We start from the raw sequence: 18,502 nt of genomic DNA on the forward strand, positions 1-18,502 counted from the left end.
ACTGAAAGCGCGAACCACTGCTTTTAACCAGGGCAAGGTGTCTGGTAACATGACCGAATACAAACAGTGCAGCTATTCCCTCCGCAAGGCTATCAAACAAGCTAAGCGCCAGTACAGAGACAAAGTAGAATCTCAATTCAACGGCTCAGACACAAGAGGCATGTGGCAGGGTCTACAGTCAATCACGGACTACAGGAAGAAACCCAGCCCAGTCACGGACCAGGATGTCTTGCTCCCAGGCAGACTAAATAACTTTTTTGCCCGCTTTGAGGACAATACAGTGCCACTGACACGGCCTGCAACGAAAACATGCGGTCTCTCCTTCACTGCAGCCGAGGTGAGTAAGACATTTAAACGTGTTAACCCTCGCAAGGCTGCAGGCCCAGATGGCATCCCCAGCCGCGCCCTCAGAGCATGCGCAGACCAGCTGGCCGGTGTGTTTACGGACATATTCAATCAATCCCTATACCAGTCTGCTGTTCCCACATGCTTCAAGAGGGCCACCATTGTTCCTGTTCCCAAGAAAGCTAAGGTAACTGAGCTAAATGACTACCGCCCCGTAGCACTCACATCCGTCATCATGAAGTGCTTTGAGAGACTAGTCAAGGACCATATCACCTCCACCCTACCTGACACCCTAGACCCACTCCAATTTGCTTACCGCCCAAATAGGTCCACAGACGATGCAATCTCAACCACACTGCACACTGCCCTAACCCATCTGGACAAGAGGAATACCTATGTGAGAATGCTGTTCATCGACTACAGCTCGGCATTCAACACCATAGTACCCTCCAAGCTCGTCATCAAGCTCGAGACCCTGGGTCTCGACCCCGCCCTGTGCAACTGGGTACTGGACTTCCTGACGGGCCGCCCCCAGGTGGTGAGGGTAGGCAACAACATCTCCTCCCCGCTGATCCTCAACACTGGGGCCCCACAAGGTTGCGTTCTGAGCCCTCTCCTGTACTCCCTGTTCACCCACGACTGCGTGGCCACGCACGCCTCCAACTCAATCATCAAGTTTGCGGACGACACAACAGTGGTAGGCTTGATTACCAACAACGATGAGACGGCCTACAGGGAGGAGGTGAGGGCCCTCGGAGTGTGGTGTCAGGAAAACAACCTCACACTCAACGTCAACAAAACTAAGGAGATGATTGTGGACTTCAGGAAACAGCAGAGGGAACACCCCCCTATCCACATCGATGGAACAGTAGTGGAGAGGGTAGCAAGTTTTAAGTTCCTCGGCATACACATCACAGACAAACTGAATTGGTCCACTCACACAGACAGCATCGTGAAGAAGGCGCAGCAGCGCCTCTTCAACCTCAGGAGGCTGAAGAAATTCGGCTTGTCACCAAAAGCACTCACAAACTTCTACAGATGCACAATCGAGAGCATCCTGGCGGGCTGTATCACCGCCTGGTATGGCAACTGCACCGCCCTCAACCGTAAGGCTCTCCAGAGGGTAGTGAGGTCTGCACAACGCATCACCGGGGGCAAACTACCTGCCCTCCAGGACACCTACACCACCCGATGTCACAGGAAGGCCATAAAGATCATCAAGGACATCAACCACCCGAGCCACTGCCTGTTCACCCCGCTACCATCCAGAAGGCGAGGTCAGTACAGGTGCATCAAAGCTGGGACCGAGAGACTGAAAAACAGCTTCTATCTCAAGGCCATCAGACTGTTAAACAGCCACCACTAACACTGAGTGGCTGCTGCCAACACACTGACACTGACTCAACTCCAGCCACTTTAATAATGGGAATTGATGGGAAATGATGTAAATATATCACTAGCCACTTTAAACAATGCTACCTTATATAAATGTTACTTACCCTACATTATTCATCTCATACGCATACGTATATACTGTACTCTATATCATCGACGGTATCCTTATGTAATACATGTATCACTAGCCACTTTATACTATACTATGCCACTTTGTTTACATACTCATCTCATTTGTACATACTGTACCCGATACCATCTACTGTATCTTGCCTATGCTGCTCTGTACCATCACTCATTCATATATCCTTATGTACATATTCTTTATCCCCTTACACTGTGTACAAGACAGTAGTTTTGGAATTGTTAGTTAGATTACTTGTTATTACTGCATTGTCGGAACTAGAAGCACAAGCATTTCGCTACACTCGCATTAACATCTGCTAACCATGTGTATGTGACAAATAAAAAAATTTGATTTGAAATCCAGTTAGAGTATGACTACTCAATGTCTCCTCCTAGTGGTAGAGCCTCATCACTACAGTCTCCTAGTGGTAGAGCCTCATCACTACAGTCTCCTAGTGGTAGAGCCTCATCACTACAGTCTCCTAGTTGTAGAGCCTCATCACTAGTCTCCTAGTGGTAGAGTCTCATCACTACAGTCTCCTAGTAGTAGAGCCTCATCACTAGTCTCCTAGTGGTGGGAGCCTCATCATTAGTCTCCTCCTAGTAAAAGTCACCCAGTAAAATACTATTTGAGTAAAAGTCAAAACGTTTTTGTTTTAAATATACTTAAGTATCAAAAGTAAAAATAAACGTATAAACCATTTAAAATTATTTATATTAAGCAAAGCAGACGGCACAATATTCTTCTTTTTTTAAATTGACGGATAGTCAGGGGGCACATTCCAACACTCAGACATAATTTACAAACAAAGCATTTGTGTTAAGTGAGTCTGCCAGATCAGAGGCATGGGGATGATCAGGGATGTTCTCTTGATAAGTGTGTGAATTGGACCATTTTCCTGTCAAAATGTAACAAGTACTTTTGGGTGTCAGGGAAAATGTATGGAGTAAAAAGTACTTTATTTTCTTTAGGAATGTAGTGAAGTAAAAGTAAATGTAGTGAAGCAAAAATATAAATAGTAAAGTAAAGTACAGATACTCCAAAAAACTACTTAAAGTAGTACTTTATTGTATTTTTACACCAGAGTATAGGCATTAGGCAGGCATGTAAAATATTGCTTCCCTCTGTCCAGTGTTTTCAGATTAGAACAGGGACAGGAAATGAAGCCACTGACATGATTTAGATCCACCACATGCATTACACAATATCTTATTAGCTACTTATATTGCTTTATGCTACATACATTCAACTTTTAGTCTATATATAGTGGGTTATTGAGATGTGCCTATGGTTATCCTAGGACTGCTCTATAGACCTCTTTCTGTGTTTGCAAACAGTGCCGCACGAGGCCGATGCGCACAACTTGGAAGGCAGCAACAAAAGCCTCTATTCACAACTTGGAAGGCAGCAACAAAAGCCTCTATTCACAACTTGGAAGGCAGCAACAAAAGCCTCTATTCACAACTTGGAAGGCAGCAACAAAAGCCTCTATTCACAACTTGGAAGGCAGCAACAAAAGCCTCTATTCACAACTTGGAAGGCAGCAACAAAAGCCTCTATTTACAAGTTGGAAGGCAGCAACAAAAGCCTCTATTCACAACTTGGAAGGCAGCAACAAAAGCCTCTATTCACAACATGGAAGGCAGCAACAAAAGCCTCTATTCACAACTTGGAAGGCAGCAACAAAAGCCTCTATTCACAACTTGGAAGGCAGCAACAAAAGCCTCTATTTACAAGTTGGAAGGCAGCAACAAAAGCCTCTATTTACAAGTTGCTTTTGAGTGCCTTTCTCACTACTTTTGGATTATCATTGGATTTTAAGGCTCGTATGAATGTCCTGCTTAATATAATGTTTGTGTCATCATCACAAATCAACTGCATTATACTTAAAAAACAACTTCAACAAGTAATATTGCTCTTTGGCTAGCTTTCATACAGCCTATATCAATGAACGTTAGCATTCTAGCTAACAACCGCTGCATCCAAAATAGTTATTTTGAAAAGATCACAACCAAATATAATCTTCAAGCAAATATAATCTTCAAGCAAAAACAAAACATAATTGTAAGTGTACGAAAACCCAAGAAAGTTATTTTGTTTTGAAGTAATAGAGCATAAATTTAGGCTGTTGTTGTTGAATGGGCGCAGAAGGCGATGGCTTCTTACTGCCACCATGAGTCACACGCATCTGTGCATGACGTCAGTGGGTCGTGTGCTGGAAAATGGTCTCTTCGTGTAGTACTCTGCTAGAACCACCAGGGGATAGCTGACCACTCTATACCAGGGGTCTCCGACCTTTTCTAGCATGAGAGCTACTTTAAAATAAGGAAATATGTTGAGAGCTCATTCGAGCTTTCAAATAGGCACATTATTCTCTTCTCTTCTGGGTCCTTAGCGTACAAGAGAAAGTAGTGCAGTGTTTTCTGTCAATATACCTGTTCAAATAAAGGTTAATAAACAACTCTAAGGGGGTCCTATAAAATCAGAGTTTTATATATTCCCAAATGATGTTATTTTCTCAGTTGTACATTTCCTGGTCTTAGATCAATTTTATATTTCACTCTCAAAATTACAATTGTTTATAGAGAAAATATGCAATTGGAGTCCATGTCAATGTTTAAATAAAACAAACACGTTTAGATTTGAGTGCAATTCCCCTTTAATTGCTCATCTAACGAGTGAGGAATGTACCGGTCTAGCAATGGTTCAGTACTGCTGCTGCTCATTTCATGGCAAAGTTTACAAATAATAAATAACAGATAAATGATAAACACTGAACAAAAATATAAACGCAACATGTAAAGTGTTGGTCCCATGTTTCATGAGCTGAAATAAAATATTCCAGAAATTTTCCATACGCACAAAAGGTTTGTCTCTCAAATTTTTGTGCACAAATTTGTTTACATCCCTGTTAGTGAGCATTTCCTCTTGGCCAAGATAATCCATCCACCTGACAGGTGTGGCATATCAAGAAGCTGATTAAACAGCATGAACATTACACAGGAGCACCTTGTGCTGGGGACAATTAAAGGCCACTAAAATGTGCAGTTTTGTCACAACACAATGCCACAGATGTCTCAAGTTGAGGGAGCGTGCAATTGGCATGCTGACTGCAGGAATGCCCACGAGAGCTGTTGCCAGACAATTGAAGGTTAATTTCTCTACCATAAGCCGCTGCCAATGTTGTTTTAGAGAATTTGGCAGTATCCCCAACTGGCCTCAAACCGCAGACCACGTGAATGGCGTTGTGTGGGCGAGCGGTTTGCTGATGTCAACGTTGTGAACAGAGTGCCCCATGGTGGCGTGGGGAATTATGGTATGAGCAGGCATAAGCTATAGACAACGAACACAATTGCATTTTATTGATGGCAATTTGAATACAGAGATACTGTGACGAGATCCCGAGACCCATTGTTGTGCCATTCATCCGCCGCCATCACCTCATGTTTCAGCATGATGCACGGCCCCATGTCGCAAAGTATCTGTACACAATTCCAGGAAACTGAAAATGTCCCAGTTTTTCCATGGCCTGCATAGTCACCAGACATGTCACCCATTGAGCATGTTTGGGATGCTCCGAATTGATGTGTACGACAGTATGTTCCAGTTCCCGTCAATATCAAGCAACTTCGCACAGCCATTGAAGAGGAGTGGGACAACATTCCTCAGGCCACAATCCCTATCTTTGTATAAGGTATCTGTGACCAACAGATGCATATCTGTATTCCCAGTCATGTGAAATCCATAGATTAGGGCCTAATGAATTTATTTCAATTGACTGATTTCCTTATATGAACTGTAACTCAGTAAAATCTTTGTAATTGTTGCATGTTGCGTTTACATTTTTGTTCAGTGTACTTATTATAAAATTCTGCCAGGTAAGCCTACTTTGCAGTTAACATTTAATTGAGAAGATTTTGGGGAAAGTATTTCTGTCAACCTACATCAACTGGCTACATACAGACTGATAGACAAACGTGTGCATCACAGACAGACAGGGGAAATAGTTATGGAAATTAATTGGCAGATTTTGGGTTAAGTTTTTTTTAAAAAGCAAATAGCGGCTCACCGGGGGTGGGATAAAGTCAATGTTGCATTGATTAGATAAAAGCTGGAAGCTTGCATGGTCTGATACTTGTGAGATTTGATTGACAGATTGCAGGGGAAAACATAACAAATTGCATGTACTTTCAGAATTGTTTGGTGAGCTACTCATATGTGGGATGCGAGCTACTGGTGGTTCCCGATTGACCTGTTGGGGACCCCTGCTCTATACGTTTTTTTGTAGTACACGAGTAGTACTTTGTGTAGTAATCTGTTAGAACCACCAGGGGGCAGCTGACTTGTGTAGTACTTTGTGTAGTAAACTGTTAAAACCACCAGGGGGCAGCTGAAGATCATGCTGCGCTGCTCAGAGGATTATAGAACACAAAGCCAAGGACACAGGAACAAAGAGAGCGAGAGATGCTGAGGAGCTCTACCGTGCATCACCATCAGCCAGCTCTGAATGGCAATTACACAAGCATCAGCGTGCAGCCGATATCAGTCTGTGTTATTGTGTCCAGTCAAAAGGCCATGGGTGAATTAATATTATGTGGACAATATATTAATCAAGATGTTGCCCTCTAAATATGACTTGAGGGGGGTAGGCTATTCAGAACGTTGAAGTCTAGTGCTGCAGAAGAAAACATGTAGTCCTCAAGTAACCCACCAGAGAATCACTAGGGCCGGAAGGTGGAGATGAGACAAGGTTGTTAGCTACAGATTACGGGAAAAGAAAATGAAAAGCCACTTGTAGCTCCGGATGCAATCATTTATTCGCCAACGTTTCAACAGCAAGCTGTCTTCTCCAGGGTAGCTTTAGATTTCTACCAAACAATGGAACATCCTTCGCCAAACCTTGGACACAATCACCTGAACTCTACAGGGTAGCCTAGTGGTTAGAGCGTTGGACTAGTAACCGGAAGGTTGTAAGTTCAAACCCCCGAGCCGACAAGGTACAAATCTGTCGTTCTGCCCCTGAACAGGCAGTTAACCCATTGTTAACCCATTGTTCCCAGGCCGTCATTAAAAATAAGAATTTGTTCTTAACTGACTTGCCTGGTTAAATAAAAAAATACACATTGATGTCCTAGTCTAGTGGGTCTGCTGTTCCACTAGCACAGTGTGTGTGTCTGCTAGCCCGTCTGCTGTTCCACTAGCACAGTGTGTGTGTCTGCTAGCCCGTCTGCTGTTCCACTAGCACAGTGTGTGTGTCTGCTAGCCCGTCTGCTGTTCCACTAGCACAGTGTGTGTGGAGCATGGGGACCACTGCTAGCCCGTCTGCTGTGGACACAGACAAGAGCACAGACAGGGGGACAAACCCTCCCATCAGGGAAGCTGTCAGTCACTATCACTCAGACCTTCAGAATATATACTGGCCAGCAATGCCTTTACCCTCCACCTTCTAGACCAGGGATGGGCAACTTTGAAGTGGGTGGGAGCCACAAAAAAATCTGAACTCATCACCAGGGGCCACAGAGAGAATTGTTCGGAGTTCTTAATATGATATCTGAGTGCTAACAAAATGAATGGGGGCCCCCCCCGGCCGGTAATTCGACCAGTTTAGATAGCTGACTTAACAATCTAAAAAATGTTAGCTGACGTGGGCTAATTGAGTGACTGACATAACAAGAGATAAACTGCTGATAGACAACCACATTTCTAAATTCCTACTACTAATCTAACTCTCAATGTACATTTAGACTGATCTGATTGACAGCTACAGTAGTAACTCCTCTACCTCCTAGAGCTAGCTGACAGCTACAGTAGTAACTACCTCCTAGAGCTAGCTGATAGCTACAGTAGTAACTCCTCTACCTCCTAGAGCTAGCTGACAGCTACAGTAGTAACTACCTCCTAGAGCTAGCTGACAGCTACAGTAGTAACTACCTCCTAGAGCTAGCTGATAGCTACAGTAGTAACTCCTTTACCTCCCAGAGCTAGCTGATAGCTACAGTAGTAACTCCTCTACCTCCTAGAGCTAGCTGACAGCTACAGTAGTAACTACCTCCTAGAGCTAGCTGATAGCTACAGTAGTAACTCCTCTACCTCCTAGAGCTAGCTGACAGCTACAGTAGTAACTACCTCCTAGAGCTAGCTGATAGCTACAGTAGTAACTCCTCTACCTCCCAGAGCTAGCTGATAGCTACAGTAGTAACTCCTCTACCTCCTAGAGCTAGCTGACAGCTACAGTAGTAACTACCTCCTAGAGCTAGCTGATAGCTACAGTAGTAACTCCTCTACCTCCTAGAGCTAGCTGATAGCTACAGTAGTAACTCCTCTACCTCCTAGAGCTAGCTGACAGCTACAGTAGTAACTACCTCCTAGAGCTAGCTGATAGCTACAGTAGTAACTACCTCCTAGAGCTAGCTGACAGCTACAGTAGTAACTACCTCCTAGAGCTAGCTGACAGCTACAGTAGTAACTACCTCCTAGAGCTAGCTGACAGCTACAGTAGTAACTACCTCCTAGAGCTAGCTGACAGCTACAGTAGTAACTACCTCCTAGAGCTAGCTGATAGGGGCGGCAGAGTAGCCTAGTGGTTAGAGCGTCGGACTAGTAACTGAAAGGTTTCATGTTCAAGGTTCAAATCTGTCGTTCTGCCCCTGAACAGGCAGTTAACCCACTGTTTCTAGGCCGTCATTGAAAATAAGAATTTGTTCTTAACTGTTCTTAACTTGCCTAGTTAAATAAAAGGTCAAATATATATATATATATTTTTTTAAATAGCTACAGTAGTAACTACCTCGTAGAGCTAGCTGACAGCTACAGTAGTAATAAAACAATTTAGTAGTAATAAGAGTTAGCTGACAGCTACAGTAGTAACTACCTCCTAGATCTAGCTGACAGCTACAGTAGTAACTACCTCCTAGAGCTAGCTGATGGCTACAGTAGTAACTACCTCCTAGATCTAGCTGACAGCTACAGTAGTAACTACCTCCTAGATCTAGCTGACAGCTACAGTAGTAACTACCTCCTAGATCTAGCTGACAGCTACAGTAGTAACTACCTCCTAGATCTAGCTGACAGCTACAGTAGTAACTACCTCCTAGATCTAGCTGACAGCTACAGTAGTAACTACCTCCTAGATCTAGCTGACAGCTACAGTAGTAACTACCTCCTAGATCTAGCTGACAGCTACAGTAGTAACTACCTCCTAGATCTAGCTGACAGCTACAGTAGTAACTACCTCCTAGATCTAGCTGACAGCTACAGTAGTAACTACCTCCTAGATCTAGCTGACAGCTACAGTAGTAACTCCTCTACCTCCTAGAGCTAGATGACAGCTACAGTAGTAACTACCTCCTAGATCTAGCTGACAGCTACAATAGTAACTACCTCCTAGATCTAGCTGATAGCTACAGTAGTAACTACCTCCTAGAGCTAGCTGATAGCTACAGTAGTAACTACCTCCTAGTACTAGCTGACAGCTACAGTAGTAACTACCTCCAAGAGGTTCGGTGTGTGTACCCGGTGGGTACCCTGGACTACCTGTTTGGTAAAGGTTGGGTGTGTTCTTACCCGGTGGGTACCCTGGACTACCCGTTTGGTAGAGGTTGGGTGTGTGTGTTCTTACCTGGTGGGTAGCCTGGACTACCCGTTTGGTAGAGGTTAGGTGTGTAGGTGGGAGCAGCAGTAGGGTAACCTCCTGGGTAGCCTACAGACACAGGACAAGAGAGAGTCTTAAGGTGCCTGCATGCTTCCCATCTGAAACAGTTTGTGCATATAGTTTGACAATTTTTGTTTGTTTTGGTCTCCGGCAAGTTTTTTCCCGGCTGATTTTTCCGGAAGTCCACGCCCTTTCGTCTGATGATTGGTCACCAGTAGGGATTCTTCAATTAAGTGTTTGTTGTCATTCAACGAGAGAAAACACATTTTTTCACTTGAAAAATACGGCACCAATCTTAGATGTAAAATTTTGCGATTAAGACCTCCCCAGCAAAAACCGTCAACAATTAATTACATATTTATTGATTTATCTTAGATTGAATCTGACTATTTTGAGGATGTGCACCTGGTTATGTTGTTGGTACGGTGTCTCAAGGAGGGACACACAGTATTAGTACAATTTTCTTCTTGTTTTTCAGGGGAACATATTTTAAGGGAGTATGAGAGCACAGATGTTCACTTCGCCTAGCCGAGTTCTGCTAGGAGCAAACCCAACCTATGTATGCTGACGCCTTGAGAGAGCGAGAGAGACAACAGTAGGTAGAGAGTGGCTAGTTACTGAGCAGGATGTGCACAGATGGTGATCATTACACAATGTCTGTCTCAATAACACACACTCGGATGAACGCAACACACAGACACTGGCATTCAACACACTCTGGGGTGAATGTACAATTGTAAACGTTGACATAGGAATAGATGCATACAAAGAAACCCCTTAACCTTGGACACACAGCTATGACCTGTAGGGAGGGGTGTGTGTGTATATAAGGCCTGTCTCGGTCTTAATGTATGTATGCATATGGCTCTAAAACACAGCAGGAGGGGGAGAGCTCTCATGCTGAGTTAACACCTGGGTCGGTCTCTGTGTGTGTGTGTGTGTGTGTGTGTGTGTCTGTGTGTGTGTGTGTGTGTCTGTGTGTGTGACTGTGTGTGTGTGTGTGTCTCACACACACACACAGACACACACAGACACACACAGACACACACACACACACACACACACACACAGACACACACACACACACAGACACACACACACACACACACACACACACACACACACACACACACACACACACACACACACACACACACACACACACACTAGAAGCTCAGACGCAATAATTGAATAACCTAATATCCAACTGTCTTCATCTGGGTATTATACCCTGATGAAGACAGCGTGTCTGTCGAAACGTTGGATACTAGGTTAGTCAACTAATGCATCTGAGCTCCTAGAGTGTGCGGCTCTCCTTTAACTTCTCGAGTGTTCTACTTCGCAGGTGTGCGTTCACCACGCCTCCAGATTAGTCTGTGTCACAAAGAACACACTGCAAAGTGCATAAACGCATGCAGATAGTGTCCTGATGTTGTGTTCAGCAGTCTACAGCAGGTTGAATAGTGTCGGTTCTAACTCTTCATTACACACACAAACACATATGGTTAACACACTGTCTGGTCCCAGTTGTCTGGTTGTGTGAAACACCTAACCGGAGACAGCTAATTGTTTCACCAATTAGCAGACATTACAACCCCCCACTCTAACCACTAACGAGACACTGTGTCGGAGGAGGGTGAGAAATGAGAGGAGGAAGGAGAGGGAACGCTGAATAAAAGAGTGTAAATGAAGGAAGTAGACACAGAAGAACAGGAAGAGAGAAAGAGGATATATAGTATGTACACTATATACAAAGGTAGGTGGACACCCCTTCAAATGAGTGGATTTGGTTATTTCAGCCACCTCTTAGTTCCAGTGAAGGGAAATCGTAATCTTTATGCAAAACACCAGTCTCAACGTCAACAGTGAAGAGGCGACTCTGGGATGCTGGCCTTCTAGGCAGAGTTGCAAAGAAAAAGCCATATCTAAGACTGGCCAATAAAAATAAAAGATTAAGATGGGCAAAATAACACAGACACTGGACAGAGGAACTCTGCCAAGAAGGCCAGCATCCCGGTGTCGCCTCTTCACTGTTGACGTTGAGACTGGACAGAGGAACTCTGCCAAGAAGGCCAGCATCCCGGTGTCGCCTCTTCACTGTTGACGTTGAGACTGGACAGAGGAACTCTGCCAAGAAGGCCAGCATCCCGGTGTCGCCTCTTCACTGTTGACGTTGAGACTGGACAGAGGAACTCTGCCAAGAAGGCCAGCATCCCGGTGTCGCCTCTTCACTGTTGACGTTGAGACTGGACAGAGGAACTCTGCCAAGAAGGCCAGCATCCCGGTGTCGCCTCTTCACTGTTGACGTTGAGACTGGTGTTTTGCGGCTACTATTTTAATTAAGCTGCCAGTTGAGGACTTGTGAGGCGTCTGTTTCTCAAACTCATTCTATTCTGGTTAGAGCCAGTTTGCGCTGTTCTGTGAATGGAGTAGTACACAGCATTATACAAGATATTCAGTTTCTTGGCAATTTCTCGCATGGAATAGCCTTAATCTCTCAGAACAAGAATAGACTGATGAGTTTCAGAAGAAAGATCTTTGTTTCTGGCCATTTTGAGCCTGTAATCAAACCCACAAATGCTGATGCTCCAGATACTCAACTAGTCTAAAGGCCAGTTTTATTGCTTCTTTAATAAGCACAACACTTTTCAGCTGTGCTAACATAATTGCAAAAGGGTTTTCTAATGATCAAATAGCCTTTTAAAATGATAATCTTGGATTAGCCAACACAATGTGCCATTGGAACACAGGAGTGATGGTTGCTGATAATGGGCCTATGTACGCCTATGTAGATATTCCACTCAAAATCAGCCGTTTCCAGCTACAATAGTCATTTACAACATTGACAATGTCTACACTGTATTTCTTATCAATTTGTTGTTATATTAATAGACACATTTTTTGCTTTTCTTTCAAAAACAAGGTCAAAAGTTTGGACACACAAGGGTTTTTCTTAACTTTGACTATTTCCGACATTGTAGAATTATAGTGAAGACATCAAAACTATGAAATAACACATATGGAATCATGTAGTAACCAAAAAAAATGCAGTCCAACTCATCCCGAACCATCTGAATAGGGTTGAGGTCAGGTGATTGTGGAGGCCAGGTCATCTGATGCAGCAATTCGACCATGAAGTCTAAGGACCCTGGGACTAAACATCTCCCTCTGCAACTGGATCCTGGACTTCCTGACGGGCTGCCCCCCAGGTGGTAAGGGTAGATAACAACACATCCGCCACGCTGATCCTCAACACGGGGGCCCCTCAGGGGTGCATGCTCAGTCCCCTCCTGTACTCCCTGTTCACTCATGACTGCACGGCCAGGCATGACTCCAAACCATCATTTAGTTTGCCAATGACACAACTGTCTCAGCCTCCAGTATTTATGCTGCAATAGTTTATATGTGTCGGGGGGCTAGGGTCAGTTTGTTATATCTGGAGTATTTCTTCTGTCTTATCCGGTGTCCTGTGTGAATTTAAGTATGCTCTCTATCTTTCTCTCTCTCTTTCTTTCTCGCTCGGGGGACCTGAGCCCTAGTACCATGCCTCAGGTCTACCTGGCCTGATGACTCCTTGCTGTCCCCAGTCCACCTGGTCGTGCTGCTACTCCAGTTTCAATTGTTCTGCCTGTGGCCATGGAAACCTGACCTGTTCACAGGAGGTGCTACCTGTCCCAGACCTGCTGTTTTCAACTCTCTAGAGACAGCAGGAGCGGTAGAGATACTCTCAATGATCGGCTATGAAAAGCAAACTGACATTTACTCGTGAGGTGCTGACCTGTTGCACCCTCAACGACTACTATGATTATTATTATTTGACCCTGCTGGTCATCTATGAACATTTGAATATCTTGGCCAAGTTCTGCTATAATCTCCACCCGGCACAGCTAGAAGAGGACTGGCAACCCCTCATAGCCTGGTTCCTCTCTAGGTTTCTTCCTGGTTCCAGCCTTCTTCCTGGTTCCACCTGTTGTATTCGGCGCATGTGACAAATCAAATTTGATTCATGCAGTCTCCTCTGAACAGTTGATGTTGAGATGTGTCTGTTACTTGAACTCTGAAGCATTTATTTGGGCTGCAATTTCTGAGGCTGGTAACTAATGAACTGATCCTCTGCAGCAGAGAGAACTCTGGGTCTTCCTTTCCTGTGGCGGTCCTCATGAGAGCCAGTTTAATCATAGCACTTGATGGTTTTTGCGACTGCACTTGAAGAAACTTTTAAAGTTCATGAAATTTTCCGGATTACTACTTTGAAGAATATAAAATATATTTTGATTTGTTTAGAACATTTTGGGTTACTACATGATATGTGTTATTTCATAGTTTTGATGTCTTCACTATTATTCTACAATGAAGAAAATAGTAAAAATAAAGAAAAACCCTGGAATGAGTAGGTGTGTCCAAACTTTTGACGGGTACTGTCTGTCTGTCTGTCTGTCTGTATGTGTATATATATATATATACACAGTGAGGGAAAAAAGTATTTGATCCCCTGCTGATTTTGTACGTTTGCCCACTGACAAAGAAATGATCAGTCTATAATTTTAATGGTAGGTTTATTTGAACAGTGAGAGACAGAATTACAACAAAAAAATCCAGGAAAACGCATGTCAAAAATGTTATAAATTGATTTGCATTTTAATGAGGGAAATAAGTATTTGACCCCCTCTGCAAAACATGACTTAGTACTTGGTGGCAAAACCCTTGTTGGCAATCAGAGGTCAGACATTTCTTGTAGCTTGCCACCAGGTTTGCACACATCACAGGAGGAATTTTGTCCCACTCCTCTTTGCAGATCTTCTCCAAGTCATTAAGGTTTCGAGGCTGACGTTTGGCAACTCGAACCTTCAGCTCCCTCCACAGATTTTCTATGGGATTAAGGTCTGGAGACTGTTTTGGCCACTCCAGGACTTTAATGTGCTTCTTCTTGAGCCACTACTTTGTTGCCTTGGCCGTGTGTTTTGGGTCATTGTCATGCTGGAATACCCATCCATGACCCATTTTCAATGCCCTGGCTGAGGGAAGGAGGTTCTCACCCAAGATCTGACGGTACATGGCCCCGTCCATTGTCCCTTTGATGCGGTGAAGTTGTCCTGTCCCCTTAGCAGAAAAACACCCCCAAAGCATAATGTTTCCACCTCCATGTTTGACGGTGGGGATGGTGTTCTTGGGGTCATAGGCAGCATTCCTCTTCCTCCAAACACGGCGAGTTGAGTTGATGCCAAAGAGCTCCATTTTGGTCTCATCTGACCACAACACTTTCACCCAGTTGTCCTCTGAATCATTCAGATGTTCATTGGCAAACTTCAGACGGGCATGCATATGTGCTTTCTTGAGCAGGGGGACCTTGCGGGCGCTGCAGGATTTCAGTCCTTTACGGCGTAGTGTGTTACCAATTGTTTTCTGCCTTGAGATCATTGACAAGATCCTCCCGTGTAGTTCTGGGCTGATTCCGCACCGTTCTCATGATCATTGCAACTCCACAAGGTGAGATCTTGCATGGAGCCCCAGGCCGAGGGAGATTGACAGTTCTTTTGTGTTTCTTCGATTTGCGAATAATCGCACCAACTGTTGTCACCTTCTCACCAAGCTGCTTGGCGATGGTCTTGTAGCCCATTCCAGCCTTGTGTAGGTCTACAATCTTGTCCCTGACATCCTTGGAGAGCTCTTTGGTCTTGGCCATGGTGGAGAGTTTGGAATCTGATTGATTGATTGCTTCTGTGGACAGGTGTCTTTTATACATATAACAAACTGAGATTAGGAGCACTCCCTTTCAGAGTGTGCTCCTCATCTCAGCTCGTTACCTGTATGTAAGGCACTTGGGAGCCAATGTGATTGAGAGGGGGTCAAATACTTATTTCCCTCATTAAAATGCAAATCAATTTATAACATTGTTGACATGCGTTTTTCTGGAATTTTTGTTGTTGTTGTTATTCTGTCTCTCACTGTTCAAATAAACCACCATTAAAATTATAGTCTGATCATTTCTTTGTCAGTGGGCAAACGTACATCAGCAGGGGACCAACATCAGCTGGGGATCAAATACTTTTTCCCCTCACTGTATATATAACACACACACATATATAAACACTTTGTTTTTGCATTATTTAAACCAAATTGAACATGTTTTATTATTTATTTGAGGCTAAATTGATTTTATTGGTGTATTATATTAAGTTAAAATAAGTGTTCATTCAGTATTGTTGTAATTGTCATTATTACAAATAAAATGTAAAAATTATTATTATTTTTTAAATCGCCCAATTAATCGGTATCTTCATTTTTTGGTCCTCCAATAATCGGTATCGGCGTTGAAAAATCATATTCGGTCGACCTCTAGTCATAACATCCCTGTTATAGTGAATGGCTGTCATACTATGATTGTAGAGGAGACGATTGTAGAGGAGACTGTTGTAGAGGAGACTGTTGTAGAGGAGACGGATGTAGAGGAGACGGATGTAGAGGAGACTGTTGTAGAGGAGACGGATGTAGAGGAGACTGATGTAGAGGAGACTGATGTAGAGGAGACTGATGTAGAGGAGACTGATGTAGAGAAGACTGTTGTAGAGAAGACGGATATAGAGGAGACGGATATAGAGGAGACGGATGTAGAGGAGACTGTTGTAGAGGAGACGGTTGGAGAGGAGACGGTTGGAGAGGAGACTGATGTAGAGGAGACTGATGTAGAGGAGACGGATGTAGAGGAGACTGTTGTAGAGGAGACGGTTGTAGAGGAGACGGTTGTAGAGGAGACTGTTGTAGAGGAGACTGTTGTAGAGGAGACTGTTGTAGAGGAGACGGATGTAGAGGAGACTGATGTAGAGGAGACTGATGTAGAGGAGACTGATGTAGAGAAGACTGTTGTAGAGAAGACGGATATAGAGGAGACGGATATAGAGGAGACGGTTGTAGAGGAGACGGTTGTAGAGGAGACGGTTGTAGAGGAGACGGTTGGAGAGGAGACGGTTGGAGAGGAGACTGATGTAGAGGAGACGGATGTAGAGGAGACTGTTGTAGAGGAGACGGTTGTAGAGGAGACGGTTGTAGAGGAGACTGTTGTAGAGGAGACAGTTGTAGAGGAGACAGTTGTAGAGGAGACGGATGTAGAGGAGACAGTTGTAGAGGAGACAGTTGTAGAGGAGACGGTTGTAGAGGAGACTGATAGATCAGAACGGGTCACTTCCTGAACGCCTGCTGTCGGCGTAGGGATTAGGAGTGTGAACGTTTAAACGTTAACGATGCCAGTGTGTGTTCAGTCGGTTGCCTATAGAATACCCTTGCCTATTCAGTAATGATAGGTTTTGCTTTACTGAAGCTGCGAGACATTACAAGCCAATAAATGGCAAAATACAACATTACATTGTGAGGTAAAGCTTTTGATTGCCGAAAAGATAGGCCTAGTGCTGGGTTCTGCCTCCATCTGCCTGGTGGCCTGCCTGCCTGCCTATACCGTGCCCCTCCTCTCTCTCCGTCCCTTGCTAGCTCTCTATGAAAGATGCCAGGTATGCGTTCATGGGAGTACGGCAACAAATCAGTCTCCTCTGTTCCAAAAATACTGAATATTAGGATTCGCACCCTACCAGAAGATGTGTTTTCGTTCTGCTACATGTCTTGGTAAATCACGGTATTTAACAAACTTTAAAGAACTTTCTTTAGGAGACAGTGGTCAGAGTACAGGAACTGGCATTCCTTTACAGACAAGTAAAATAACCGTTCAGTGGCACAAAACAATCTTCAGAGGTTTTGTGTCGGCATTTAAAAAGCTACCGTATAGACAAACAAACAAGTCGTAGCCTACGCACTTTCAAGGGTATACGGCCAGGGTAGATAGAACGTCCTTGGGTTAGGGTTAGCCTAAGGGTTAGCCCTAACCCTAACCCTCTAGTGGTCATACATACGCAACAGGACCATTATTCTTATCGTTTTAACAGAAAGACCATAATAAATGGCAGTTTAAACGTTAAGCAAATTTGTGCATTTGCCACATTCCTAGTAAGGATCCAGCATGGCACATCTTAGACCAGACAGATCTGTCTCCTCCTGTCATTTCTGCCCACCGTCAGCTAGCACAATCACGTCGGTTTGATTAGAGGGTGCTGATTGGTGTATGGGAGCAAGGTAATGTATGTGTGTGTCTCACCTGTGTAGGCCATGTTCTTGGGGTTACCGTACGGAGCTCCAGGCTGAACAGGACTGTAGATGGGATTCATGCTGCTGGATAATCTGTTCTTACTGGGGGGAGGGGGGGACAGGGAAGGGGAGGAGGACATATTAGTGTATAGAAGGAAAAGACAACAGGACAAGCACAGTCTCTTTCTCACACAATCTACATTGATAGAGAGGAGAAGAACAGCGTGAATCATACAGTTTATAACGCCTCGTCATAATGTGTGTACTTACCTCTTTCTACTAGGTAGGTCTTACTGGTGTGTGTGTGTGTCTGGTTGGCAGGTGTCCATACCTCGTGTGTGTTTGCTTGGTGCATAGAAAGTATGAGTGGGGTGCATGTGTTTGTTTTACCTCTCAAACATGTCTGATGTGTGTGTTTTACCTCTAGTACATGTCTGGGGTGTGTGTGTGTGTTTTACCTCTCGTACATGTCTGGTGTGTGTGTTTTACCTCTCGTACATGTCTGGTGTGTGTGTTTTATCTCTAGTACATGTCTGGTGTGTGTGTGTGTGTTTTACCTCTCGTACATGTCTGGTGTGTGTGTGTGTGTGTGTTTTACCTCTCGTACATGTCTGGTATGTGTGTGTGTGTGTGTGTGTGTGTGTTTTACCTCTTGTACATGTCTGGTGTGTGTGTGTGTGTTTTACCTCTCGTACATGTCTGGTGTGTGTGTGTGTGTTTTACCTATCGTACATGAATGGTATGTGTGTGTGTGTGTGTGTGTTTTACCTCTCGTACATGTCTGGTGTGTGTGTGTGTGTGTGTTTTACCTATCGTACATGTCTGGTGTGTGTGTGTTTTACCTCTCGTACATG

General features: G+C 44.1%; 1 protein-coding gene across 3 annotated transcripts in view; it reads right to left on the reverse strand.

Moving 5' to 3' along the window:
• Window positions 1–18,502, reverse strand: part of LOC139385849 (protein FAM168A-like) — a 47,318-nt gene that overhangs the window by 3,966 nt on the left and 24,850 nt on the right. For all 3 annotated transcript variants that reach the window (XM_071131111.1, XM_071131112.1, XM_071131113.1), the window contains 2 exons: window positions 17,659–17,750; window positions 9,486–9,566 (listed from right to left, as the gene is read on the reverse strand). In XM_071131111.1, coding sequence (XP_070987212.1) covers window positions 9,486–9,566; window positions 17,659–17,750 — 173 coding nt within the window. The remainder of the gene's footprint in view (window positions 1–9,485; window positions 9,567–17,658; window positions 17,751–18,502) is intronic.

The sequence above is a fragment of the Oncorhynchus clarkii genome, chromosome 27 (assembly GCF_045791955.1).
Source record: "Oncorhynchus clarkii lewisi isolate Uvic-CL-2024 chromosome 27, UVic_Ocla_1.0, whole genome shotgun sequence".
NCBI lineage: Eukaryota > Metazoa > Chordata > Actinopteri > Salmoniformes > Salmonidae > Oncorhynchus > Oncorhynchus clarkii.